This window comes from Magnolia sinica, chromosome 16 (assembly GCF_029962835.1).
Source record: "Magnolia sinica isolate HGM2019 chromosome 16, MsV1, whole genome shotgun sequence".
Taxonomy (NCBI): Eukaryota; Viridiplantae; Streptophyta; class Magnoliopsida; order Magnoliales; family Magnoliaceae; genus Magnolia; species Magnolia sinica.
This window is the reverse complement of record NC_080588.1, coordinates 72,742,967-72,770,625: the sequence shown is the minus strand read 5'-3', so window position 1 is coordinate 72,770,625 and position 27,659 is coordinate 72,742,967. Positions and strand designations below refer to the sequence as shown.

At 40.3% G+C, this 27,659-nt stretch overlaps 2 protein-coding genes and 2 non-coding genes across 4 annotated transcripts; 2 read left to right on the top strand and 2 right to left on the bottom strand.

The window, feature by feature from the left end:
- The first annotated feature begins 4,943 nt into the window (after nt 1-4,943).
- On the top strand, nt 4,944-6,530 carry LOC131229730 (uncharacterized). The gene has a single exon (XM_058225728.1). It carries the CDS (start codon nt 5,105-5,107, stop codon nt 6,122-6,124), a length of 1,020 nt encoding a protein of 339 aa, XP_058081711.1. The 5' UTR covers nt 4,944-5,104; the 3' UTR covers nt 6,125-6,530.
- Nucleotides 6,531-15,812: 9,282 nt separating this feature from the next.
- LOC131228937 (uncharacterized) lies at nt 15,813-16,670 on the top strand. The gene has a single exon (XM_058224771.1). It carries the CDS (start codon nt 15,813-15,815, stop codon nt 16,668-16,670), a length of 858 nt encoding a protein of 285 aa, XP_058080754.1.
- Nucleotides 16,671-25,081: 8,411 nt separating this feature from the next.
- On the bottom strand, nt 25,082-25,165 carry LOC131230138 (small nucleolar RNA R16). Its single transcript, XR_009163861.1, has one exon. It is a non-coding gene; the product is annotated as a small nucleolar RNA R16 (small nucleolar RNA).
- Nucleotides 25,166-26,033: 868 nt separating this feature from the next.
- Nucleotides 26,034-26,118, bottom strand: LOC131230140 (small nucleolar RNA R16). Its single transcript, XR_009163863.1, has one exon. It is a non-coding gene; the product is annotated as a small nucleolar RNA R16 (small nucleolar RNA).
- Nucleotides 26,119-27,659: the final 1,541 nt, after the last annotated feature.

Here is a 27,659-nt window from a genome sequence, read left to right as displayed (position 1 = left end):
TTCTCTTCTTTTAGAAAGACTTCATGATAGGATTTATTCTCTCTCAGTGGGTCTTTAAAAATGTGCTGGGCACCCGCATTAATTGGCTTGTTAATCATGGCCATGTGGCATGCTCTAATTTGCTCATTTTAAAAGCATGAGTAAGAGTATGTGTCATCGTATTTAAAAATGCATATCATTAAAGGAAGATTCGCCGAACATATTTATGAACGTCAGTAGAATTTTCATGAACACCAAACCTGTAATGTCAAAACATGGCTGATTTTCTTTGTCAAATTCGAGGTGCTGAAAATGGATGTAAGCACAGTTAGAAAATTAGCACTTTAAATAGTAACTTTTGTTTTGACTCACAACATTTGTTCAACCGTCCATCGGATTGCCACCTATTAGATAGGTAGGATCTTCTGATTAGTTTGGATTTCTTCATGTGCTACATCCATTGTTGGACCCCACAATTTGTACGGGTCGGTTCATTTACATGAATACCACGTACAGCCAGTAGTGAAACTGACCATGGAGCATCTACAATACCCGGCTCGAAGGCCCACCATGTTTGAAGTAGGACGGACATCCGGTCGGAAGGCGCTGTGGTCAGTCCCATCAATAACCCAGGTGGGCCGAACCATAGGGAAAGGGGTGTGGGGTGGACGCGGTTTGGCTGGTGTCAAAGATCTGTGGGCCCCATGATTTTTGTGTTTTATCCACACCGTCCATCCATTTTTCCAAAGCTCATTTCAGGATATGAGCCCAAAAATGAGGCAGATCCAAAACTCATCTGGACCACTCTACATGAAACAGTATGTATTTTGGGGCTTAAAAGTTTTGGATGAAGCTGATATTTGTGTTTTCCCTTCAACCAGGTTTATGCGACTTTATGGACAGATTAGATGGCAAATAAAAACTACACTGGGTCCTCAAGAAGAAGTTTTCATTGGTAACTAATCAATCCTCACTGTTTCCTATGATATGGTCCACTTGCTCTTTCCATCTCCCTCATTTTTAGACTCATGCCTTAAAATGAACAGTCAAACGCACAGAGCTTTCACAACAGCCAAACGGAGTCCGTGTGGGTGTCTTGATTAAGACACCCCATCCTCAATGGTGTGGCAGTTGTGATTTCGTCAGGACATAGACGGTCCATATCCAACCATCTCTTAGCAATGCATCATGGCTTCTCCTCTCAATCTTACAGGGATTTACTGAAACTCTATTGGTTTCGAATTAACGTAGAGTAGGCTATAAGTTCTCAACCATAAGGGGTCCTTGTTCATCTATGGTTTTTATTATTTTTAGTCCACATGGTAGGCTTTACCTTGAACATGTTTTGTTCATCATCAGGTGGGCCACACCATTTAGAGTTGATGGACAACCGATGGTCTGACTCAAAATACAGTAATGGCTCACTCAGCTTGATTTTCAGCAGAATGATCCTCCAGGTGGGGCCCATCGATTTCAGCGTACATTTCATACGTAATTGACATGTTGGTTTGAAAGATGATATAGTAATACAACTGGTAATGTTGCAAGAAGCGGATTGGCTGGTCTAACACACACCACCGACCTGGCTAGTGTGGGTTCGTGTCATGCGAAGACGAAAGCTGACGCTCTAGTTGTAGGAATGGTTCCAAGGAGATCAAAGTTACATGGGACCAAAAATGATGTATTTATCATATTCATACCGTTCATCCATTTGACGAGATCATTTTAGATCATGATCCCAAAAATAAGTCATGTACAAATCTCAAGTGAACCACACCACAAATAACAGTGAGACAATGATTCTCACCGTCAAAACATTCGTAGGGCCGGTAATAACGTTTGTTTTCCATCCAATCTATTCATAATGTCAAACAGACCTGGATGAAGGGGAAAAACAAGTATAATATTGATCCAAAACTTCTGTGACCCATAAGGGTTTCGATGGTAAACATTCAATCCCACTCTGGTTTTTTGCAGTGTGGTCCACTTGATCTTTAGATCTGTCTTATTTTTCGGCTCATGCATTAAGACGAGCTCACTAAATGGATGGACGGTTTGGATATAACACATACCTTATGATGGGACTCAAAGAACTTGGTGACCTCAAAACACTAGCCAAGTCGGTGGTGTGTGATACACCACCCAATCCGCTTCCACTGTTGCATATGGTTCATCATTTCTTTGTGCAGTATCACTGGTCATTCAATGCCCACCATTACAAATTTCCTAGGGCCCACCGTAATGTTTATTTTCCATCTAACCTGTTGATAAGTTCACACAGACCTGGATATAGGAAAAAAAACAACCTATATGAGCTTGATCCAAACCTTTTTTTGCCCCCAAGAAGTTTTTAATTATCAATCATCACTGTTTCCAGCGGTATGGTCCACCTAAGAGTTAGATCTGCTTTAATTTTGGGCTTCTACACTAAAATGAGCTGGAAAAACGGATGGATGGTGTGGATTTGCAAAAGAAAAAGTACATCAAGATGGCCCCACGCTCATCAACCATCCACTGCGTTATAGATAACACCGAATCCGCTCCGCTCCTGCAGATATAAGCGTGACATTTAAATTTTAAAATAAAATAAAAGAAAGAAAGAAAAAAAATAATAAAATCAATTGTCTATGCTCATTTTGGGGGCCACCTATACATTGAATGTGAGCCGTTGTTAAATTTCTGTTAACGGTACACGTGGCTCACCCTGAAAAGCGGACTACCCTAATTTGTGGTTACAGGCATTTACTGGAAGGGCGCGGATTAGCTACTGACAGGTTGAGTAGCGAGACTCGCTACTGAGGTGACGTCACCAAGTTACGTGGTCCCCACCGTGATGTATGTCCTGTATCCACACCTTCCATCCATTTTGAGAGATCATTTTAGGACAACATACAAAGAATGAGTTAAGTCCGAAGCTTAATTGGACCCCAGTACAGAAAAGAGTGGGGATAGTGACGCCCACCATTAAAATTTTCTAAAGGCCACAAAAGTTATAGATCAAGCTGAAATTTGTGTTTTCCCTTGTTTGATGTCTTTTTAAACTTTTTAACGGGTTGGATTTCAAATAAACATTATGGTGGTCCTTAGGATAGTTTCAACGATAAGAATCACTCTCCCCACTGTTTTCTGTGGTGGGTCCACTACAGATTTCGATCTGCCTCATTCTTTTGATCATGACCTAAAATGATATTTCAAAATGGATGGACGGTGTGGATACAACACATACATCATATTGGGGCCCACAAAATTTGGTGACGTCACTTCAGTAGCAAGTCTAGCTACTCAACCTGTCAGTAGCTTATCCGCAAGAAGCTGAATACGGTAGTGCAATCCTTCAACCTAGAAGTGTCAATGGGCCGGGCTCGGTCGTCAAAATCCGGGCAGAGAGCTACCTCAGGCCCGGCCCATTGACAGTGTCTCTACCGTATACGTGGAAGAGTAATCCATTAATGAGGACTGTCCAACTAATGACCCCGCATTATGGATGGACGATATTTTGAAAATCATAGCCGTCACTTATCTTTCCTTTCCACCGTCAATTTGAAGGCATGCATCAGTTTAGATGGTTAGGATAATCCGATCTACGCATATCTTGAACCGATTTCGTTCACCGTGGTCCCACTAGATGGGCGATCCTGATTTCCCGATTTCCTGATTGAATGACACTTGTAATGTAATACTGTGGATGTACAATGTTAGCGGTTTTTCTGGTGATGTCTCCAACGAGAAACTTTGATCTTGTGCCGACTTAAAAGGAGGCAAGAGAAATCCGGGGATTCAGATAGACCATAGATCATGGAACTCGTTGTTTCGAATTCGTTTCGCGTCCGTTGCGACTAATACACATCTTTTGCATCCATCGCGACTGCTACCGGGCCACATGGGACTTGTACCATCCATGTTCTCGTCACTAGGCTCTGTCGGGCCCACCGTGATCTGTATATTATATCCATTCCGTTCATCTTTTTTGCTAGCTGATAGTAGGAGAAGAGCATAAATGTTAGGGATATTGAAAGATAAACGCCACCACACCAAAGGAAACAGTGGTTTTGAACGTTCACCGTTAAAAAATTCATGGGAGCTAAAGAAATTTGGGATCAATCTGATGTTTGTGTTCTCCCTTCATCCAGATCGGGGTCACCTTAAGAACGGGTTGAATGGCATATAAATATTACGGTGGTGGGACTTAGGAAGGTTTCAACGGTGGCCGTCTATATCCCTGCTGTTTCTTGTAGTAAGATCCACTTAAAAGCCTTTTGCGTTAATGCCCTAAATTGAGTTGGCGAAATGGATAGACAGAGTTAAAATGACAGATACAAAACGGTGGGCCCACGGAGAGTCCGGCTGCAGGCAATACGCATCCCTCCCTCCCTCCCTCATCAAGGACTCCTAATCGCCTATCTTTCTCTACGTTCGAATTAGTGCCCTCAGACGCGTCCCGGACCTCGACGCGGCTTTCACGTGAAAGCCTTTGTGGAAGCTAGTGGGGCCCACCGTGATTTTTTTCAGAAATCTACCCCGTCCATGTGTTTTTTGAGATCAGTTTAGGACGTATTACAAAAAATGAGACGGATCCAAAACTCAAGTGTAATACAACAGAGGGAAAACTGGGGGAAAAACGTCTACTGTTGAAACCTTCCTGGGATCCACCTTAATGTTTATATCCAATCTAAACCGTTTATAACGTCATTCCCACTAGGATGAACTGAAAACACAAAAGATATATCATGATAAAAAACATTTGTGGCCATACCAATGTTTCAACTGTGTTCGTTCAATCCACAGTGTTTCCTCTCATATAGCACACCTGATTTTTGGATACCCAGATCCTAAAATTAGCTCACAAAACGGATGAACGGAGTAGATTTCTCATAAACATCATGGTGGATCCCACTATCTTCCCAGCCCAGGCCTTGATACGAAAGGAAATCCCCATTCCCTCACCCTCCCTCTCTAGGTTGCATTCCGAAAAGAGAGGAGTCCTGAAACTACCCACGTACTCTAGCAAGACTCCTCATTTGTCCGATCTCTCCACGTCTCCAATAACTTCCGTCTCCCTTCTTCTTCTCTCTTAAAATCACTACTTATCCTTGAAAAACAAAAGCCTGAAGATGTTACACTAGGTATGGATGGAGAAAGAGAACCAGGTTCCGATAGAAAGCGAAAACACATGGAATCCACGGTTCAAAACCATGAAGATGAACCAAACGGATTGAATCTTAATCTCTCTCTTAGGCCTAGTACTTTTTCTAATGCAAGACCCCGTATTCAATCCTCCATATCTCCACCACCACCTTTCCTCTCTGACGGTTTCCCCGATTTCGGCCTATCCCCGCCTGCCAACGTAGCTACGCTGCAAGAACCTTCCAACTACGCCTCTTCTTTCGGAATACGGCAAGAAATATCCAACTACAACCCTCCTTCAACACCACAGGAACAATTATTCAACTACAACCCTCCTTTGTCAGTAGACTATTCTCAGATCACATCCATCGGACGGCTCTTACAACAGCAAGAACCACTACCTCCTTCTGCGGAATTTTTTCATGAAGCTCAATCCAAACCCAATGTAGTAGACCAGCAACACCGCCTACCGCGCAGAAGCTCTGTACGCACCCACCGCAACTCTACACAGCCTCCACACGGCAACAAGGATGAGCACGTGCCTCCTCCATTCGAATGGGCTACCGACCGAAGGGCTACCGTTCATCGCCTCGACCACCTTAGGTCTCTTGGTCTCACTACAATACAAGGCGAGGTGCAATGCAAGCGATGCGAGGGTCGATATGAGATTGAGTTTGATCTGAATAACAAGTTTGAAGAGATTTCAGATTATTTAATAAATAATAAGGTCTTTTTGTCTGAACGAGCTCCTAATGAGTGGATGAATCCGAAGTTGCCTGATTGCAACCAATGCCAACAGACTGATTGTTTGAAGCCTGTTATCTCTCGAAAGAAGCGTTCTATTAACTGGCTATTCTTGCTGTTGGGGAAGATGCTTGGTTGCTGCACTCTTGAACAGTTGAAATACTTTTGTAAGCATACAAAGAACCATCGTACGGGTGCAAAAGATCGAGTACTCTTCCTAACCTATCTTACCCTCTGCAGACAGCTCAATCCAGAAGGCCCGTTCGAACGCGAATAAGGTGGCATTATTTATTCTTATTATTATTCTCACTTCACTCTCTTTAAATTTGTTTTTCTTTTGAAGATTTATTTGGGTGTTTTAGGTAAGCTTAGGTAATTAAGAGAAGCTGTAGCAAGTATTGCAAATAATGGCAAGTGGTTGGTGGAGTTGCATGGATTATAGCCAGGTGGCTATGGTCAGTGCTTTGCGGGTCCCACTATGAAGTATGTCTTTTATCCATGCCGTTAATCCATTTTTACAGATTATTTTAGGACTTCATAGTAAAAATGAGAGGGATATAAATCTCAAATGGACCACACCACAGGAAACAATAGTGATTGGATATCCACCATTAAGGCCCACTGTTCTGTTTATTTGACATCCAATCTGTTGATTAGGTCATACAGACGTAGATGAAGAGAAAAAACAAATATCAGCTTGATCCAAAACTTTTATGGCCCCCCAAAAAGTTTTCAATGGTGGACATTCAATCAACACTATTTCCTGTAATTTGGTCCAGTTGAGATTAGGATATACCTTATTTTTGGGTTCATATCATAAAATGATCTAGAAAAATAGATGGACAGCATGGATGAAACACATACATCATGGCGAGGCCCACTGAGCACCGACAGCTAGCCATTAGTGGCAGGTGGAGTAGCCAATACGTTTTCCCTCTAAGTAGGTGCTAGCTCCTGTTCTTCGTACGACTATAGGGCTGGCTTTATGGTAGGTTTTCTAGCATCCCGTCTTTGATGCAAAAGATTCCGACGACAAATTAACCCAGTTGGTGGTTGACCAACTGATCAGGTAGCAAATCAGGCCCATCTATGGGTGTTAATTAATGATCAAACCATCCAATTCGAAGATCTGAACAATGGATAGAGATCCAATTGTCCAGATTTATTTTTCATCATCTAACCGTCTAGATTGAAGATCTGGACGAAATCCAAGTTCTAGAAAGGAGAATCGTTCACAAAGCAATGTACCCATTGGGTTGGGTCGACACTTAGACAGGATAATACATTCATCCAGACCGTTCATTATATCCAACACACATTTCACACCAATCTGACAAATATTAACCATTTGATTGATGGATTCGCTTCAACGTAGGTCAAGGTTTCCTGCCCAAAAATAGGATCAGTCAACACCGTCTCTTCTATTTTTAAAGAATCACGTTTTGTTTGGGTCGCCGCTTCGGTTAGTGTAATGTATCTGCCTTAAATCTACGCCGCCCATACGTTTTGACATATCATTTTAGGGTATGATCTAAAAATGAATCAGATCCAAAAATCAGGTGGACCAAACCATAGAACACAGTGTTGATGGAATAACCACCATTAAAAACTTCTTGGGAGCCACCGGAATGTTTATTTGCTATCCAACCCATTGATAAGGTTACAAAGACATAGATGAAGGCATCATACAAATATCAGATTGATCCAAAACTTTTGTGGCCCACAAGTTTTTAATGGTCAATAACCACTGTTTATTATAGTGTGGTTCACATGATATTTATACCTGCTTCATTTTTGGGATCATGCACTTAGGGAGCTGTAAAAAAGATGGACAGCGTGGATTTTAGTCAAATACGTCATTGTGTGCCCGATATTTCAGGGATCTAACCCCTCTGGGGATCCGGGGATCTACTGAAGCCACGCCGATTTGTTTGGCAATCCCATCCATGGACGCTTCCCTAGCTAGGAATCGACTGGGCAATGAGGGGCCACCATGATGTTTGAGTTTTATCCACACTTTCCATCCATTTTCTATATAAATTAAAGGGTACAAGCCCAAAAATGAGTCGGATGTAAGGCTCAAGTGGATCACACTGCGAGAAGCAACGATGATGGTTGAAAATGACACTCACAGTTGAAACCTTCCTAATGTCTACTGTGATGGTTGATTGTCATCCAATCTGTTTATAATGGGTAAAACACAAATGTCAACTTGATCCTTAACTTATGTGGCTTCTAAGAAGTTTTCAACGGTTGGTTTTTAATCCTACCGAGAGATCCACTTGAGATTTGGAGCTGCCTCATTTTTGGGTTGGTATCATAAAATGATATCACAAACTAAATGAACGGTGTGGATGAAACCCATACATCATGGTGGCCCTCAAAGCCCTTGTCCCCTCGTAGTTAACGAGGAACGAGGGAGTCCACAACCCGTGTCCTGTTAGAATCGATGGTGAAAATAAGGCTATTTAATGATTTTAGAATGTCCAGTAATGTTGTTTAATGTCTTAAATATGTTTGTAATAGATTCTCTTAAAATCATCGATATACCACTTGATTCAGTTGATGCTATTGACATATGTTCGATCTCATTAAAATAAATTTTAAAAAATTCTTGTTAATTACTGGATAATTTTAAAAGTGTTACTCGATGGCTTGGAAAGTTCTTCAATGTCACTGACCGGTTCTCGATGACTTTCGATGCCATCAAAGGTTCTATAAAAAACGGGCATAGAAGTAAGTACCTGATTTATTTCCTATTCTAGTCACGATAGTATATATATCACGTCTAATTGAGATTAGAGAAATGATAATGGTTCTCTAATTATGCTTAAGGGTTTAATTGTGTTTTAAAAGTCAAATGCTAAGACTTTTCCTCTTGGGGTTGTGATGGGTAAGGTTTATGTACTATAACTTTGTTTTTCATAATGCATTTTGTGCAGTAGTTTTTCTCATAAGGGTTTTTTATGTATTCTAAATGTTGATTTGTAGCCTATTTTGATAGCAGCAAACAGTTTTTATTATTGCAGTTTCAGATTTTCATGGTGGGTGTTGATTACAGACTCTTGATGAAGTTGTGTGGTTTTTGGATGCAGTTGTGCCATTTCATCTATCAGTCCAGTTTTTGGTGGGCTCAGCAGCTGTAGTAGACATCGATTTCAAAAACCCATAACTCAGTTCCAGCATCAGCAGCAGCTTCGGCACCTTCAGCATCACCCTTATTGGAATCAGCAACATTTGCAACCTCAGATCATCAACCTTGAATTAGCAGCGCAGGATGCTAGTGGGAGCTGAGTGAAGGTTTGAGTAAAATCTCAAACGACTCGGTGGAAGTTTATTGGTGGCAGAGCCTAGCTGTGCTAGGACCTTTTTCTTAATTAGTAAGTCTTCATCTGTTTATTAAGAGATATTTCACCTTTGATTTTGAAAGATCTTTGGAGACATTTACTTCTACTGTGTAGTGGAATTGGATTATTATTATTATTATTTAATTATTACCTCTAGCACATCTTCTGCTCATTCTATTGAAGGCATGCCAATGCCTTTGCATACGATGCGCTGGACCATCTCTTCCTGCTTCTTTTCTATGCTGAAATGAACATCTCCCCTGCCTTTTTGTAAGGAAGCTGCTTTGGTGGATTCTTGACTGTGGGACATGCCGAGATGTATGTGCCTTACATCTACGCTGTCCATTTGTTTTGACAGATCATCGTTAAATACTTCTTTGGGAGCCACATTCCCTTCTTGATATGATTACAAAGACCTGGATTAAGGGCCCACACAAATATCAGCTTGATCCAAAACTTTTGTGGGCACTGTTTCCTGTAGTGTGGTCCACCTGAAATTTGGATCTACTTCATTTTTTTGTATTATGCATTAAAATGATATTTCTAAACAGATGGACAGCCTGGATTTAAGGAACATAATCACGGTGGGCTCCACCGAAGCCACACCGTGGATAGCTATTTTAGCAAGACTGCTATTAGTGCGTTTCGCAGGGAGATGAGGACGTGACTTACACTTACGTGGATGGAACGTATGCTTTTGGATGAGATCCATCCCGTCCATCAGGTACTCCACCCCATGTTCATGTCTATTAAGCACTAAGATGGGCCACACCATGAGAAATAGTTGAGATGGGATGTCTCACCATTAAAATCATCCGAATGTGTGGTCACCAGAGTGGTGTACATATTACATCCAATCCACTCATCTGATGCGCCACTCACCAAACTGGTATATATACTTCTGTTGGATGTATAGTGTCGTCCCTGAATCAGGGCTGTTAATAGGCCGGCCCCACACGCTTGGCCCGCATTGGGCAGGCTTGAGCTGAAATGGTAGGACTCCGATCTCCTGCAGAAAGCTAGGTGGGGCCACCATGATGTTCCTGATAATTAAATCTACCTGTCCATCTGTTTCTTCGTATCATTTTGGGGGCCTGAGCTAAAAATGACGCAAATCCAAAGCTCAAGTGAGCCGTGTGTCACAAAAAGTGAGTAGGTAAATGCTTATCATCCCTAAATCTACCATTATGTTTATATGCCATTCATACCCCTTATAAGGTGGTTTTTATTGGGATGAGCTGAAAACGCAAAAACTAGCCCGAACTCATACTTATGTGGAACTTTGAATGTTTCAACAGTGGACATTCAATACTCTATTGTTATTTTATCTTGATTTCTCGCTTCTTTATATGCCATCAATACCTTCATAAGGTCGTTCCTATTGAGATGAACTGAAATCACAAAAACATAGCCTGAACAAATACTTATGTGGACTTATACATGTCTCAACGGTGGACGTTCAACACTCTATTGTTATTTTATCTAGATTTCTCACAAACATCATAATATGCCCGACTTATCTTTATGCAAAAGTCCCTTGTCAAAATAGGGTACGACCCATTTATTAATTAGTCCAGGCTCGGCTCAACTCTCTCTGCTCAGCCGGTTTATCGGGTCAAGGGCATTGTTGTCAGTTACGACCAAGGTCATGCATAATCATCATGGGCCGGGCTCGGGCCTGTAGTCGGATTACATCCTAATAATTAGGTTATTAGATAAGATAGTAACGAAGATTCTGTTTATCTTGGAAAATCCTATTTAGTAATTGTTGGGAAGAAATGTTAAAGTATAAAAATTAAGTATTGAATTTTAAACAACTTGTTTATCAACAAACATCTGAATTGCATGAAATCACATCCCACAGGGAACATTGGTGATTGAATCCCTACCATTAAAAACTTCGATGCCATCCAAATGGTTCATAAGGACATAAAACCTAGGTGTTATTGTGTTGATCCAAATCTTTTGCGGCCCACTGTAAATTTTTAATGGTCAATTATTATTATTTCCTGTACTATAGTCCATATGAGATTTGGATTTGTTTATTTATTAGGTCATGGTTAAAATGAACTTTTAATATGGATGGACAAGATGGAAGTAGTCACGTACATAATGGTGGGCCCCAAAATCAAGGTCCACCTACCTCAATGGATCCGGAAATGTTAATTGTCTACTGACGATAGACAGTGTTGTGTTGCCCCACCATGATATGTGTTTTATCCACACCCTGTATTCATTTTATCAGGATAATTTTAGGGAATGATTTTAAAAAGGAAGATCCAAATTGCATGTGGACCACACCATAGGAAACAGTGGTGGTTGAATTCCCACCATTAAAAGCTTCTTAGCGACCTCAAAAATTTTGAATGAAGCCAATATTTGTGTTTACCCTTCATCAACAGGTTAGATGGTAAATAAGCATTAGGAAGTTCTTAACGGTGGATGTTCAATCAACACTATTTTCTTATGGGTGTGGTCAACTTGAGATTTAGATCTCTCATTTTTTAGCGCATGCCTGAAGATGATCTGGAAAAATAGATAGACGGTTTGGATAAAACACATATATCATGGTGGGCCACGTAGCACCGTCCAGTAGCCACCAGGCTGCTAGATTCGAGATCCACCTAACTCGCACCCCATATCCGGAATGGATTGCGTGGTGTGCTCGTGTAGAGCCACACCACACCATAATGTATGTGTTATATCCACACCGTACATCCATTTGGAGACATCATTTTAGGACATGAGACAATAAATGAAGCATATCCAAAACTCATGTGGACCACAAAACAGAAAGTACTGGGATGATGATTCCTATCGTTGAAGCATTCTTATGGCCCACCGCTATGTTTATTTGTCATCCAACTTGTTCACGAGGTCACAAAGACGAGAATGATGGGAAAAAAACAAATATCATATTGATTCAAAACTTTCGCGGCCCTAAGAAGTTTTTAATGATAGACATTAAATCCACCTTGCTTTTTGTGGTGTGGTCCACTTGAGCTTTAGATCTACCTTGTTTTTGGGCCATGCTCTAAAATTATTTCTTAAAATGGGCAGACAATGTGGATATAACACATAGATCATGGTGTAGCCTAAAAAAAACTTGGTGACATTAAAAAAACTTGGTGACATTAACACACCAAGGAAGTGGCCGCACAATCCGTTTGCCAAACACGGATAAGGGGTTCAGTGGGGCCTATATATATATATGTATATATATATATATATGTATATATATATATATATATATGTGTGTGTGTGTGTGTGTGTGGAAAAGGTACTATGCGCTCCAGCTCACATAAGCTCCCATGAGGTCGAGCTGTGCGGGCCTCACTGTGATGCGTGTTGACCATCAACACCATGCATTTGATGGGTCCCCTTTAAATTATGGGATATCTCAAAAATCAGCCGTATACGGAACTTAGGTGGGCCATACCATCTAAAAAAATGTGAAGACATGCCAAAAACATATAAAAGCACTTGGTGGGGCCCTCCTAAAATTTGCATGCATTTGAAACTTGGTCTGAACCCTCATCCAAGTGGGACACACATAATGGATGGGCTGGATTTGCAAACCACATCTCGGTGGGCCCAAAAAATGATTATGAATGTTTTAATGGTGCACGATCCCTCTTAACTTCTGTATGTGGTGTGGCCCACACAAGTCACGGATTGACTTGATTTTTTAGAACTAGGCCCATGATGGAATGATGCATCTGACTGATGGGGTAGATGATCGAAACGCATCACGGTGGGGTCCACAGAGCTCGACATCATGTGATGTTCCCATCAGCTTGAGCGCATAGTACCTTTTCCCACACACACACACACACACACACACACACACACACACACATATATATATATATATATATATATATATATATATCATCCCCGCCATTCATTTTTTCATACCATTGTAGGGCATAAGCTAAAAAACAAATTAGATTTAAGGCTCACGGTGTCACACTACCATAAACAATAGAAATTGAGAGCATACTATTAAAAACTAAAAACTTCTTAGGCTGGAAAAGGCTTTGACCAAGCTGATATTTGTGTTTTCCCTTCGTCTCACTGGTGTGACCTAACTAAATGGTTAGATGACAAATAAACATCATAGCAGACTCTTGGAAGGTTTCGAGGCTAATTGTTCAATTCCCGATGCTCTCCATGGTGTGGTCCACTTGTGCCTTGGATGTGCCTCATTTTTAGAGCTCATGCTCTAGAATGATTTAGAAAAGTTGATGGACAATATATGGATCTAATATATAAATCATGGAGGGCTAGAGAAGTTCCGCACGTTAAAAGTTGTGTGGTATACTATCAGCATTGTGCAATGGGGTTAATAAACCCGCCCTTAGTTGCATGGGGTTTTGAAGTGATTTTATATTTTACCCCATGATGTGGCCCAATAGATTACTGAATCGGGCTGTTTTCTTGTTTGATCTTCTAACATGTGAAGGCTCACCTGATGGACGGAGTAGATTTTATTGGCGAAGTAAGGTGAGCTTTAAAAAGCGCTCAATAGATGGACCAACTATCTCCTATCAGTGCATCGTTTCTTCTCTTAACTTCACTAATCCTTATCCCTGTCTATTTTGTTGGGAGTCCTGAGTAAAGAGACTCCGGCAGCAGACAATCCTGGTTGGGTGCAACTTCCACCAGAAGGCTGTTAGAGACGGATGGTCACGACGTCAGGAGTTATGTGGGGCCACCGTTATCTATATGTTTTATACACGCCGTCCATCTAATTTGATATGTTATTTTAGAGTATTAGCCAAAAAAGAAGTCATATATAAGGCTCAAGTAAACCACTGTTTACAAAATCTTGGACTATAGAAGTTTTGGATCAAGCTAATATTTATGTTTGTGCTTCTTACAAGTCTATTAAACCTTATGAACACGTTGGATTATAAACAAACATTATGGTAGGTTCTAGGATGTTTTCAACTGTAAGATTTCAATCCCCACTCTTTAATTTGGTGTGGTCCACTTGAGCCTTTGATATGATTCCTTTTTGGGCTAATGCCATAAAATGGTCTATAAAAATAATTAATGTACGGCGTGGATAAAACATATAGATGATGATGGGCCCCACAGAGCCGTTGATAAGACTATCCATCTCTAGCTACTGGTCAATCCACATCCCTCCATGGCTAACGTATTCTGCTGAGAGTCCTAACTGGCGTCATCTTTCTAAACGTTCGAATAACTTCTCAGAGAGTGCGACTTGCTGCGACCCAGTAGGGGCAACCTTGATGTATTCGTTAAATATCCACGCCGTTCATCTGTTTTTCCAGCTTATTTTAGGCAATAGTCCGAAAAATAACGTAGATGCAAATTTCAGTCGAACCACACCACACCAATCAGTAGTTATTGACCATTAAAAACCTTTTGTGGGCCACAAAAGTTTTGTATTTTTTCCTTTTATCCAGGTCTGTGTTACCTTATCTACTGGTTGGATGGTCAGTGGACACTAGTTAGTTTTTAACTGTGGGTGTTCAATAATCAACAACCACTGTTTCCTGTGGTGTGGTCCACCTGAAATTTTTATATCCTTTATTTTTTGTACCTTGTACTAAAATAATCCGAAAAAACAGATGGACTGCGTAGACATACAATGAATATACCGAGGTGGGCCCTACAGTCAGGTCTCAACCACATCGCTGGTTCCGGGATGGCAGGCAAGTAGCGCTTGTTTTATCCACGCTATCCATCGTTTTTCCATCTCAATTTTAGCATAAGCCTAAAAACGATCAGTAGCCAAAACTCAAGTGGATCAACCCACAGAAAAAAACAGTGGGGATTCAATGCCTACCGTTAAAAACTCGTTAGTGGCAACGTAAGTTCTGGATCCCCTTTATATAGATCGGGGTCATCTTATCAAAATGCCATATAGACATCAAGGTGGACCATCCATAGGAAGGTTTCAACGGTGGGCGTCTTTATCTATGGTGTTTTCTCTGGTGGGGTCCACCTGAACTTTTAATATGCTTCATGTTAATGAACGGAAAGGGTGTGCCGCATAAAGATTCCTCCTGCAGGCATCCCTCCCTTCTGCGAAAGACTTTCACTGCGATAAAATAGTGGGGAAAGGAATGCCTACCTTGGAAGCCTCCCTAGGCTCCACCTTGAGGTTTATATTCCATCCAAACCATTTATAAGTTCATTTTCACTGCGATGAAGTGAAAATACCAAAAATTAGACAGGTACAAAACTATTATGGCCATATTAATGTTTCAACGGTGGTCACTAAATCCCCACTGTTTCCTCTCGTGTGGCCCATTTGAGTTTTACATACACCTTATTTTTAGCCGCATGTCCTAAAATGAGCTCTAAAAACGGATGGACGGAGTTTCTTTCTCACAAACATCGCAGTGGGCCCCACCCGGATGGAAATACCTGAGAAATGCTTTCGCATGAAATCCGCCTCCCCTCCCTAATCGCACACGCAACTTCCCAAGAGTCATGGTCTTGAATTCCCAAAAAAAAAATGAGTCTTGAAACCACCCACGTATTCCAAAAAAAACTCCTCATTCGTTCAATCTCTCCACGACTCCTTTAACTTCCATCTCTCCCCTCTCCTTTCAAATCACTGAAGATCCTGCACTAAGTATGACTGGAAATAGAGAACCGAATCATGAAAAGCTAGGCCAATTGATTCTTCAACTCTATCTTTCTCAATGTTCTAATGTAATTCCCCCCAATCTATCCTTCCAACTTCCACCACCACCTCTTCCCTCTTTCAGCACATCCTCGTATGCCACTGCAGTTGCCTTGCAAGAACCACCCATCTACATCCCTCCTTTCGCAGTAGACTATGGCCAGACCACATCCATCCCAGTCTCCAATCATCACCCAACTACTATCTTCAAAGCCACAGTGGTGCAGCAGCAGGACCCACCACCCAATGTAGTGGCCCAGCAAAACCTCTCACCGGTCCGACGCCACAGACCTACCAATGCTCCACACGGGAACAAAGATGAGCATGTGGTTCCACCATTCGAGTGGGCTACCGACCACCGTGCCACCGTTCACAGTCTCGACTACCTTAGATCGCATGACATTACCAGGATCAAGGGCGATGTAGAATGCGAGCGGTGTGAGAGTCGATATCAGATCGAGTTTGACCTGAACATCAGCTTTGGGGAGATTTCAGAAGATATAATAAAGAAAAAGATCTCTTTCTCGACAGCGCCCAACGAGTGGATGAATCCGAAGCTGCTTGATTGCATCGTATGTCAACAGACTGAATGTTTGAAGCCTGTTATCTCTGAAAAGAAGCGTTCTATCAACTGGCTTTTCTTGCTATTTGGGAAGATGCTTGGCTGCTGTAGTCTTGAACAGTTGAAGTACTTCTGTAAGCATACAAGGAACCATCGGACGGGTGCAAAAGATCGGCTTCTCTACCTTACTTATCTTGCCCTATGCAAACAGCTCGATCCTCACGGCCCGGTCGGACGCTTTTATTAAGGTGGCAGTGTTTATTATTATTATTATTTCTTTTTTCTCACTTCACTTTCTTTAAACTTGTTTTTGCTCGAAAGATTTATTGGGTGTTTTAGGTAAGCTTTATGTAATTAAGAGACAGTCTACTAATAAAATCTAGTATGGATCAGATCATCTGATCAATGTGATTTCGGCATGTGCGGAGAATGCTATTAATGTGACAAAATTAAATCTCTAAGAAAATTACAGCTATTGGATTCAATTGCGTTCAAATCATGGCCTCTTTTAATGTAGAGCTTCTATTCAATTTAATCCAAAAACTACATGGACACCCAAATGTCTGGAATGTCTCCTGCTCTTGTGAAAATCTGCAGTAACATAATGAGAATGTGATCAATGAGCTATTGTAAACACACATAACAAAAATTCCAATTGGGTTCAAATCATGGCATGTTTTCATATAGAGCTTCTATTCAACTAAACCCAAAAACCATATGGACAACGGAATGTCGAAAATCTGCAGTAACAAACATGAGAATGTGATCAATGAGCTTTGGTGATCACACATAAAAAAATATATAATGAAGTAGAAACCTACTCAAAACAACCATTTCTAAGAAAAACATATAAACATCAATGGTTACAAACTAATACTGTCGTTGGTGGTGATTTATATTGTTGCAGTTTTAGAGCTTCCTAGTGGGTGTTGATTATGGAGTCTTGAAGTTGTGGGGTTGTTGGTTGCAGTTGTGCTATTTGATTGCATATTTCTGAAATGCTGCATCTGTTGCTTGTTTCATATAACATTCCAGTTTTTGGTGGGCTCAGCGTTTCGGTAGATTCTTTATTTCAGCAGCCTTTATTCAGTTCCAGCAGCAGTCTCATATCATTAACGTTGAAGCTGGAGTTGAGTGAAGGTCGTGATTTGACAGATGGTTTTTGGTTGAAGCCTTGGCAAGCTAAGCTCCCACCTTTTTTTTTTTTTTTTTTTATTCTAGGAATTTTTTCTAGGAAGTCTATTTATTAGACATTTAATTCTACCGCGGTACAATTTAAGTTTTTTTTTTTTTTTTTTTCATTATCTCTATCATGTCTTTTGATCGAAGGTACCATTTTCATTGCATACTATAGGCTAGTCCATCTCTTACGGTCCAATAAAACATCTCCCTAGCCTTCCCTTAAGGGATCGGCTTCGGTGGATTCCTCATTTTGGCCCTATTTTAATATATGTGACATACATCCACACCGTCCATACATTTTTATAGCTCATTTTAGGCATGACCTAAAATTTCAAGTAGATTGAAACCTTAGGTGGACCACAAAACTTCTTGGGAGCTACTGGAATGTTTGTTTGCCATCCAACCTGTTGATGAGGTAAAAAAGAGAAGGATGAATAGACCGTACAAATATTGGTATGATCCAAAACTTTTGTGACCCACAAGAAGTGTTTAATGGTCAGTAACCACTTTCCAATGGTGTAGTCCGCCTGAGATTTGAATCTACTTCATTGTTTAAATGATCTTTCAAAGCAGATGGACGGCCTGGATGTAAAGATGCCTCACCATTAAAATCATCCGAATGTGTGTGGTCACCAAAGTGGTGTACATATGCCATCCAATCGCCACTCACCAAAGTGGTGTATTACTTCCGTGGGTGGGAAGTAATATTATCGTCTCAGAATTATGAGCCAGGCCCATGTCCTTGGGCCGCATTGGCAGGCTTTGGGCTGAAATACTACGCCGAATGGCAGGACTCCATTTATTAACCAGCCCAAGCTCGTGGTGCATCTAGAGGTTCGTCAGCACAGCCCCAAACTGACCCACATCGGCCTGTTTAATGCTTCAAGGGCATTGTTGTCCGCCATCGTGCATGATTCGGTATGCCTAGGTTTTGTGGGCTCAGGATCGAGCCGGATTGGACCCTTAAGGCCCATTTCCCTTTTGCCCACCGGGACCAGACTCAGGGCTAGGTAGTTTTATTTAGCGGGCTGGGTTGGACAGAACCCGGCCCTGCCCTCTGACAACCCTATCTGAATGGCAGGCCTCGAGATGCTACACCAGAGGTTTGCAAATTCCACACACGTGTAATAGCCGCACACATCCATATATAGAAGTACGTCTCAGGTGATCTACATTGGTTCTATGGTCACTCACGGGTAGAGTTGGGTAGAATCCGACCTGATCCGACGGATCTGACCCGATCCAATCTAAACCGAAGGCTATGATCGGGTTGGTTCGAATAGACCCACTCAAATATGAACATATCCAATGCAATCCGATTCGATCGGTACTATATAACTAATATTTACTTTTTTACTACTTGCCTCACCTGAATGAAGCCTTAATCCCTTCGAGCACACCCATCCATCTCTCCTCCTTTCTCTCTTGATTTACCTGCTCTTCTCATTTCTCTTCCTCTCTCTCCCAATCTTGATTCAGCCCAGTCCGAATCAATTGGATAGACTTAACTCGATGCTATGACTCCCCTATCCATACAAGTGGCTGTATCTCCATCCAGACAGCACAAATTACAGGAGTTGCTGTGGACAAAGTTCATCCTAATAATTACGCTGATCAAACGATAGTAAATTAGTTAGGTGGGGTTCACAATGGTGAGTGACTTTCATCCAACAGTCAGGATCACGTGCGGCTCTCCAAGATGAACAGACACCCAAAACAACGTCCTGATCCAAAGCTAATGCATTACACAGCCAGTGAAGGGATTTTATATATATTTTTCACGTGATGTGGCCCAACAGAATAACTCCGTGCTACCTTCACACAGGGGTTCAATTTGAGGATTGCCACACCTTGTCACTGTCAGTGGTGTTGAACTGGGGACCCAGCCCTCCATCAGAACTCCTCTCCTCAAGGCTACACATGAATTAGTAATCCACGTTCCTCTAAAACACTGTGAGAATTTCTGAATGTATCACAACTTAGTGGGGTGCAGTGGTACACCTGATCACATTATCCAACTCTTAGGATAATCCGGACCATTGATCAATAAGGCCCACCTTATAGGATTCTTACACTGTATTTATTATGAGCATATCCTTATTAAAATCTAGACATCTATGAACTTCAAAAACCTCCAAATCCTTGATTTCATATGATGAGAATGCATCCTAAATTTAAGCAAATTTTGAGGAAACGTTTTCTTCATGAGTCAACCCAACACTTTGAGAACTTAAATCAATTCCTTCAGCGAAATTTTCAATGTGGTGATTACATAATCTTGGTGGGCCATGCAACCGTGCGGCCATCAGCATTACACTTTGCAAATGAAGGAGTAGAGAATCTTTTCATATTTGCCAAATGTTGGGAGAAACACACGGCTTGAACTGATGGCTTCCATTGAGGAGAGGTTACAATTTTTAGAAAATGTAGGATGTAAAATAAATTAGCATGTTGAGACACTTTAGGCGTCTTGCTCGATGCCATTCGATCACATCATTTTAAGCATTGGTTATGGGCAATGGTTAAGATTAAAATTTAAATAAAATAATCAAATTTGAAAATGAAATAGAATTTTAAAATTTTGAATTTCAATTATAATACCATCATTTAAATAAACCCAATAATAATCACAAGGATAATAGCTTATACATTCACACCAGTAGAAAATCAATTTATTGTTTTAGGCTCCGGATCCCGAACATTACCTTATAAAATACAGTCTCATCAAGCTGAATGAGGATCTGATCTTGTCGGTTCGTCGGTGATACTATCTCAGATCTTCACGGCTTGGGAAAACCTGAATCCAGTCCACCCATCTGACTTGCCAGTTCATTTTAGGACATGAGACCAAAAAAGAGGTGGATTCAAAACTCAACTGGGTCACATGAGAGAAAAAAGTGGTGTGTGTCAGGTGGGATTAAGGTGCAGGAAGCGGATTGCGCACTGAGTAAACTGTGTGGGGTCCACCATATTACCAACAAAGCATGACATTAATCTTATCCCATGGCAACAGGGGACAATCCCTGCCATGGGTAATAATTATGTTTTTTGAATCCCATCCCACCTAATCCCTTCTAATTCCACCGCCCAAACACGCCCTTATATTGATTATTTTAATCCTTCTATCATGCAAAGGTTGTAGTGCCCATCCATATAAGGCGCGAGTCGTATCAATGGACACAAAAGGGAAGAAAATCTAACCTATTGATATGGTCACATGGACCTGGATAAGGGACAAAAACAAATATTAATGGTCAATAACCACTGTTTCGTATGGTATGGTCCACCTGAAAATTGTAACTAGAAAAATGGAAGGCCAGCATGGATACAGAAAAATTACATAAAGGTGAGTCCCATAGAAGGACCACACCATATTGGGTGAGGAAAACACATACATCAAGAAGCACCATGCAAGGGCCGCACTATCTTGGATGAGGACAACACATACATCAAGGTGAACATCATGTAAGGGCCGGACCATCTTCGTTGACGGGGGATGCACCTAATCCGCTCACCACACAGGACAATAAGGGCATTGCCACCGCAAATCCAAATGATATAAATACAATTGGTAGGGCCAGCCATTATAGGATGGTTGAACAACAGCAAACGCTCACTATGGCACTAAAATCCAAGCCGTTGATTTGAGTGGGGGCAGTCCAGAAGATGCAATCACAAAACCTTCTATCATTAAAAGATCCCAACATATAGTAGGACAGCCAGCAAATTAATGAGAAAATGCAGCAAAAGACTTGTACGCCCAATCCTAGCATCTACAGTCGTCTGCATTTGAGCACAACGAACCACATCAAACAGGTAGTCCAACCATCAGAACAGAGGGCCGAAATAGTTCAGAGAAGCAGAAACCAACTTATAGGCAGAGGAACAGAAACCTCACTTTGGATAATTCCGCACAATTTTGCTACAAAGCAAATTGTACTTCCAATTCAATGAGATTTATTAAATCTTATTGGGTTCCAGCTGCCTGTTTGGCAGACCACTTGAAACAAGTACACAAGATCACGTTTGTTAGTTATCAAGATTTATCTTTAATCCTGCTTACAAAATAGAAACTTATCATAAAAACAGAAATGGTGACAAAAACACAATTTTATTTAGGGGGGAGTTTGGCATTTGATTGCACTATCATGAAATTTCATAAATCATTCCAATTAGGAGCAAATTTTCGTGATATTTCAGAACTTCAGTGCCACCAAACAGCACACCAAAAAAATAGATGAATTTAAATAAATAAAAAAAATAAAATAAAATAAAACAACAAAAAAAAAAAACATAGAAAAGAACTGGGAAAAAGAACGGTAACAAGTAGAAATTGCTCAGAAGAAGCATTTTGCCAATCATAGACGTGTCTCAGATGTCCAGACATAAATTTCAGCATCTTCATCACTGCATTTTTTTTTATATGAATGGAGGATTCAATTATCACCAAAGCAAAATATGCATTGATACCATTGTAACAAAAAATGGGTTAACAAATTGACAAAAAAAAAAAAAAAAACCATTGCTTGAATAAATCACAAGACAGGTGAGTTCCCCAACACTTAATCACATTGCTCAGCAAACAGTGAAAATATAAAAAGAAATCATAAGATCATTTGACGCCATGCATGCTGCCACATGAACGGCGTCTACGTGAGTTGTATTGCACATGCATGTGTGCTTGGCAAAGCTCTTGGTAAAATATGAGCAATTTAGACAATTCATATGTCAGTCAGACCATTTGACGCCAATACAATAGCTGATTGTATTAGGTTGGTAAGCCAACTTATAGTTTCAGTACTGCATTTAACCCTTGAGCAATGCTATGACCGCTAAAGGGGTGATAGACAATGCTTTTTGAAACAACTCTATAATCAATAGTAGTGCACACCACAACTCAGTTTGAGCACAAGTCTGGGAACACTTTTATCAGGGTCCTAAAGGCAAAAGACTTGCCAAAAGGATTATGCAGGGCACAACAATGATTTGCATAAAAGCTAGTATGGGTTTGAGATAAGGATGGTTTTGGGTTTGAGCAAATTCGGGTTGGGTAAGGTGAGGTTTGGTGAAATCACAAGTATTTAGGTAGAGTATACAGAAATTCATGTTGGGTCCTCTTGAGGTCGGGTCAGGCTGAGGTTGACCTAGCCAAGATGAGGTTTGGTGGAATATGGGTATGTATACTCCTACAGCTAATCTTTTTGGTAACATCTTCATGGAGTGAACCAAAGGCATGCATGTTACAGTACAAAAAAAATAATTATGCACCAACAAAAAATATCTTTGACTTTGTTTTCCTTTGATTTTCCAATGGTAAGGAAACACTAGCAAATCACAAGCCTGAACAAATGAAGGTGATGCAAACATTAGAGGTGCACCCTTTAAAGTGTACCAAAGGACGTGTTGCTTATAGAGTTCCGAAGCAGATGGGTTGAAGTGGATGGCTGGGTCCATCAGAGCCATTTTTTGAGCCGATACGAGTATAGGAGCGACATGACCGCCCATGGTGCGGATTTCACACCCTATCGCACAGGTGTTTTAGTTTTAGACACTTTTTTGTTATTTTTCTTATTTTCAGGGGGCTATGGTGTACTTTTACTTTTTCCATTGCTTACATATATATTGTGAGAAACCATATTTTATTATTATTGAATGAATATAAATTCGTATCTTTTCTTCCTCTTTTCTCAATAGATTAGAGTTTAATGATTGACCATTAGGTGTTAAGGATTCCATTCCAATTTCAATTTTAATTTTTCCCAGGTATTTGAGACGTAGGTAAAGGTAAGAAATCCACCCTTTTTTCTTTTGATAAAAAAAAAAAAAAAAGACCCGTAATTTCCTCTCGAACCATCTATGTTTATCCCTTTCGTTCTTCTGAAAATTCCCTTTTGATTTAAAGGGGCAAGAGTGATAACTAGTCAATAGAATCATAGTCAAACTTAACTGTAGATTTGAGTTATGATAGATCTGGAATATCCTCATATCCTTAGGTCCTTTTTTACTGTTAATGTAATTTTATGCCAAGGGACATGTTCGTGACGAAATGATCTCATATCTGTGTTGAAATTTGCTAATTCCTTTGATTAAAAAAGAATTGGTTGATTAACTTATTTATTTGAATCTCGTCATCTTAATTATACATGCATATAGGGTTAGGCCATCACATGCCCCTACATCAGAGCAACTGTTGTGGGAATTCATATCTAGTATTAACAAATACTAAAATCAAGATTCATGACAACTAAGGTAGCTGGGACAAGACAATGAGAATGATGGTGAAGGTGGTGTCTTTTCGATATCACAAAAATGGCTGCAACTTAGGTTTAGGTCATAATAGAGCCAATTAACCGTAACTAAGTATAGTCAGGTTGGATCAAGTCGTCAAGGTCCTTGGGTTGTGTTCAAGTTTGAAAAATCTAACCCGATTTTGGGTTGAGCAAAATCACATGCATTTAGGTTGGGTCGAGTGTAGAAGAATTCAGGTTGGTTTGGGTTAAGCACCATGGTTTGGAATTTGGGTTGGGTTGGGTTGCATTGTGGGTTGTGTCCTCTTCCGGTCGAGTCGGGCTCAGGTCAACCACCAAAACAAACAACTCCACCTAAGTTGCACAACTAATTACTAACACAACTTCATCCTACCAATAACCCTTATCCTGGACATGTTGTAACTACAGCTACACTTGCCCCACTTACTAACAGTCTATCAATGGCGTCTATTATTAAACACATTTAGCAGATATAGTAATAGGATTACATGCATAGAACCCTGTAAATTTCTGAATGTCGCACAAGAAGATACCTTTCTAAAATCCATGAAGCAGTATTCCTGATCACATATATAAGATTTACACATGGGGACATGGAAAAACATTCATGATCAAAGAAATGTGTTAATATGATCATTGAAGTATGAGAATCACATCTTTGCATGGAAGTAAACTAGTAAAAGATCAAATGCCAAAACCAGAAACCAAAAGGTCCATTTGGGTGGGGGCTACTAAAAAATAGGATTAAGCATAACCCTCATTTCGGCAGAGGAAAACATGATTTTAATGCGGCGAATCTTACAGAAAAGACATTGGATACACTGAAATTGTGATTAGACATAATAACAATCATGCAGGATCCCCAACCCAAACTTAAAGAACAGATATAACAGATATAATATCTGATACAAAGGCTAGCAAAGTCCAGATGCACGCAGATGTGAGAATTTGATGTCTATAATATCCTCAAGGTATTATGTATTCTACCTCTCAGATGTTCCAAATGGAAATTTGCAGACATTCAACATGGCATCAGATTCTGACCGCCCGTCTGCTTTTCTCATCACAGAGTTTATAAAACAATATCAATGACTCTACAACCAGCATGTAAATATAATTCCACCTTCAACTACATATACCATCATTCAAATATCGATTAAACACGAATGTGAAAATAACACACATCTTATAAATAGGCTTGATTTAAGAAGGCATCAGATAATAAGCGGAGTTTGTAGTCCACATGATAATTCGGTGTGTAGGATAAGATTGTATATCATCACTTGCCTCCTCAAATATGCTTTCAACATTTCCAAATAAAATATAATAGCACTTAATTTCAATGTCAATAAAGAACGGAGAGATGCTTCAATCAATTGATCAGACCATCCATTGATATAAACCACTTGATTAAAGTTATTTAACATGGACAGTTAAGATCATCTACAGAAAAATATGGGCTGAAACAATCTACGTACAGAGTGGATACAACACATACATCACACAGTAGGCCCCACAGCTTTTACAGAGCGGCTTCAGTGGATCGTCAGATCCACCAAGGTGGCTGGATCCCTGACTGTGAGGCTACTGTGATGTATGTGCATTAAATCCATGCCATCCATCAGTTTTGATGGCTCAATTTAGGGCATGATCCCAAAAATGAAGATCCAAGTATCAGGTGGACCACACCAAAGGAAACAGGTGATTGACCATTAAAAACTTCTTGTGGACCACAAACATTTTGGATCAAGCTGACATTTGTGTGGTCCATTCATCCAGGTCTTTGATACCTTATCAACAGGTTAGATGGCAAATAAGCATTCAGGAAGCCACCAAGAGGTTTTCAGTTGTGCATTCAATCACCACTGTTTCCTGTGGCATGGTCCACCTAAGATTTGGATCTGCTTTATGTTTGGGATCTTGCCTTAAAAAGGAGCTGCCAAAACAGATGGACAGTGTGGATGTAAGGCACATACATTACGGAGATCCCAACAGTAATGGATCCACTGAAGCCACGCCCATTTTACAAGGGATTCTTGCAAGTCAGGTCCAAAAATCAGAATACACTATGCATTGGAGAGCAGACCCGCCTAGTGTGAAGACGGATCATCGATTTAAAGTGGGACTCACTTGAAAACGGCTTAGACCATGACAGTGGAAATGGCATCAGATAATAAGCGGAGTTTGAAGTCCACACATGGTATTTCAGTGTGTAGGATAAGATTATCTACACCATCTGCCCCTTATCATTTTCTATAGGAGATTTAATGATTTTCTTATAATTTACACACAAAAAAAAAAAAAAAAAGATATGAAAGATTTGAGAAATATCCATAGGATCATTCGACACCAATGCAACCACTTGTATGCAATGGGTTGGTTGGCCTACCCTTTTAACTCTCCGCATCCGTTACATCTCCTCACCTTTTCTTTTAATTAAAAAAAAAAAAACCGTGTGATAAGAAGAGGTAACCGATGCGATTTCTCAAGAAATATCCTAACCATTTGATCACTGGCCTAGAAATTGACAATTATAAATAACTACATGCAGGTGAGATTCTTCATTTAGAAGGCTGGCCGCATCAGGGCACTATTCAAGCGCTCTGTTTGGGATGTGACTCAATCAATACTTATACATTAACTAAATCATGCATCGTTTTTTTATAAAAGCAACGGGAATAAATTTAAAACTAAATCATGCATCATTGTGAACATATGAAGAACATAAGCATAACTAGATAAATGTACTCAAAGCAATCCCAAACACAATCAAGTATAGTGGTTCGGCTACTTGCCTACTCTACTTCCGGCGGACGCACTCTCTCCTAAAGTGTACTGGATTTCACTATTGGTGCTACTCTTAAGTTCCCTTAAATGCATACATATCCAATTCTATTATTCTTCATATTTGCACTCATCCCTATCAACATCCCCATTTCAACTACACTCATCCTAAGAACACATTGTTCCTTAATAGCTCAGCATTTTGTCCCATAAGACAAACCTGGCCTTTTAGTTATCCTATAAAATTTCCCTTCAGTGTAATTAGTACAAAACAATCACATAAAACTCAAACGGCCAAAGGCTATCTCCATTTATTCCACATAACTTAAATTTTGTGGGCAGCATCCTATCAATCTCTCCAGCCTCATGAATTATCAACCCAAGATATCGAAATAGATATTTTGGGAAAACTTCTTCAGTAATCTTAACTAATTCCTCATTTCCTCTCCTATCGTAACAAAAAGAGCACTCCATATACTCGATTGACTATTTTTCTTTTTTCTTGATTACTGGATAATTTGGATCCGGAAGTTCATTTGTGATGTGATTATTGACAATTTTCTTGATTATTTATTTATTTATTTATTTTGGTGCAGATGATTGATCCATATCTCGCGTCATATGCCACCCAAAAACTTGTCGAAGTATTGATTGACCTGTTGTATTCAGAGGTTCGCAAGAATTTAGTGGAGTTTCCTTTCGACGGGACGTTAAGGAAGATGACTGCACTCAACAAAAGTATAATGGTATGTTTAATCTTTCCAGGCCACTGATTGAATCTCCACCCAAACACCGTAAGTCGCATCCAAACAGGCCCTAAAGAGAAGAACGGTAAATGATCGACTGAGTTGGAATCGAAGGCGGAACCTTACCTCTCACGCTACACGGTCAGGTCGGGAGATTCTATGCGAAGAAAAGCGATATGGAGCGAGGACTCTCGTTTTCTGCTGAGAAGAGTACAAATAGGGAATTCCCTTTGGAAACCCTAAATACGAAGAGAA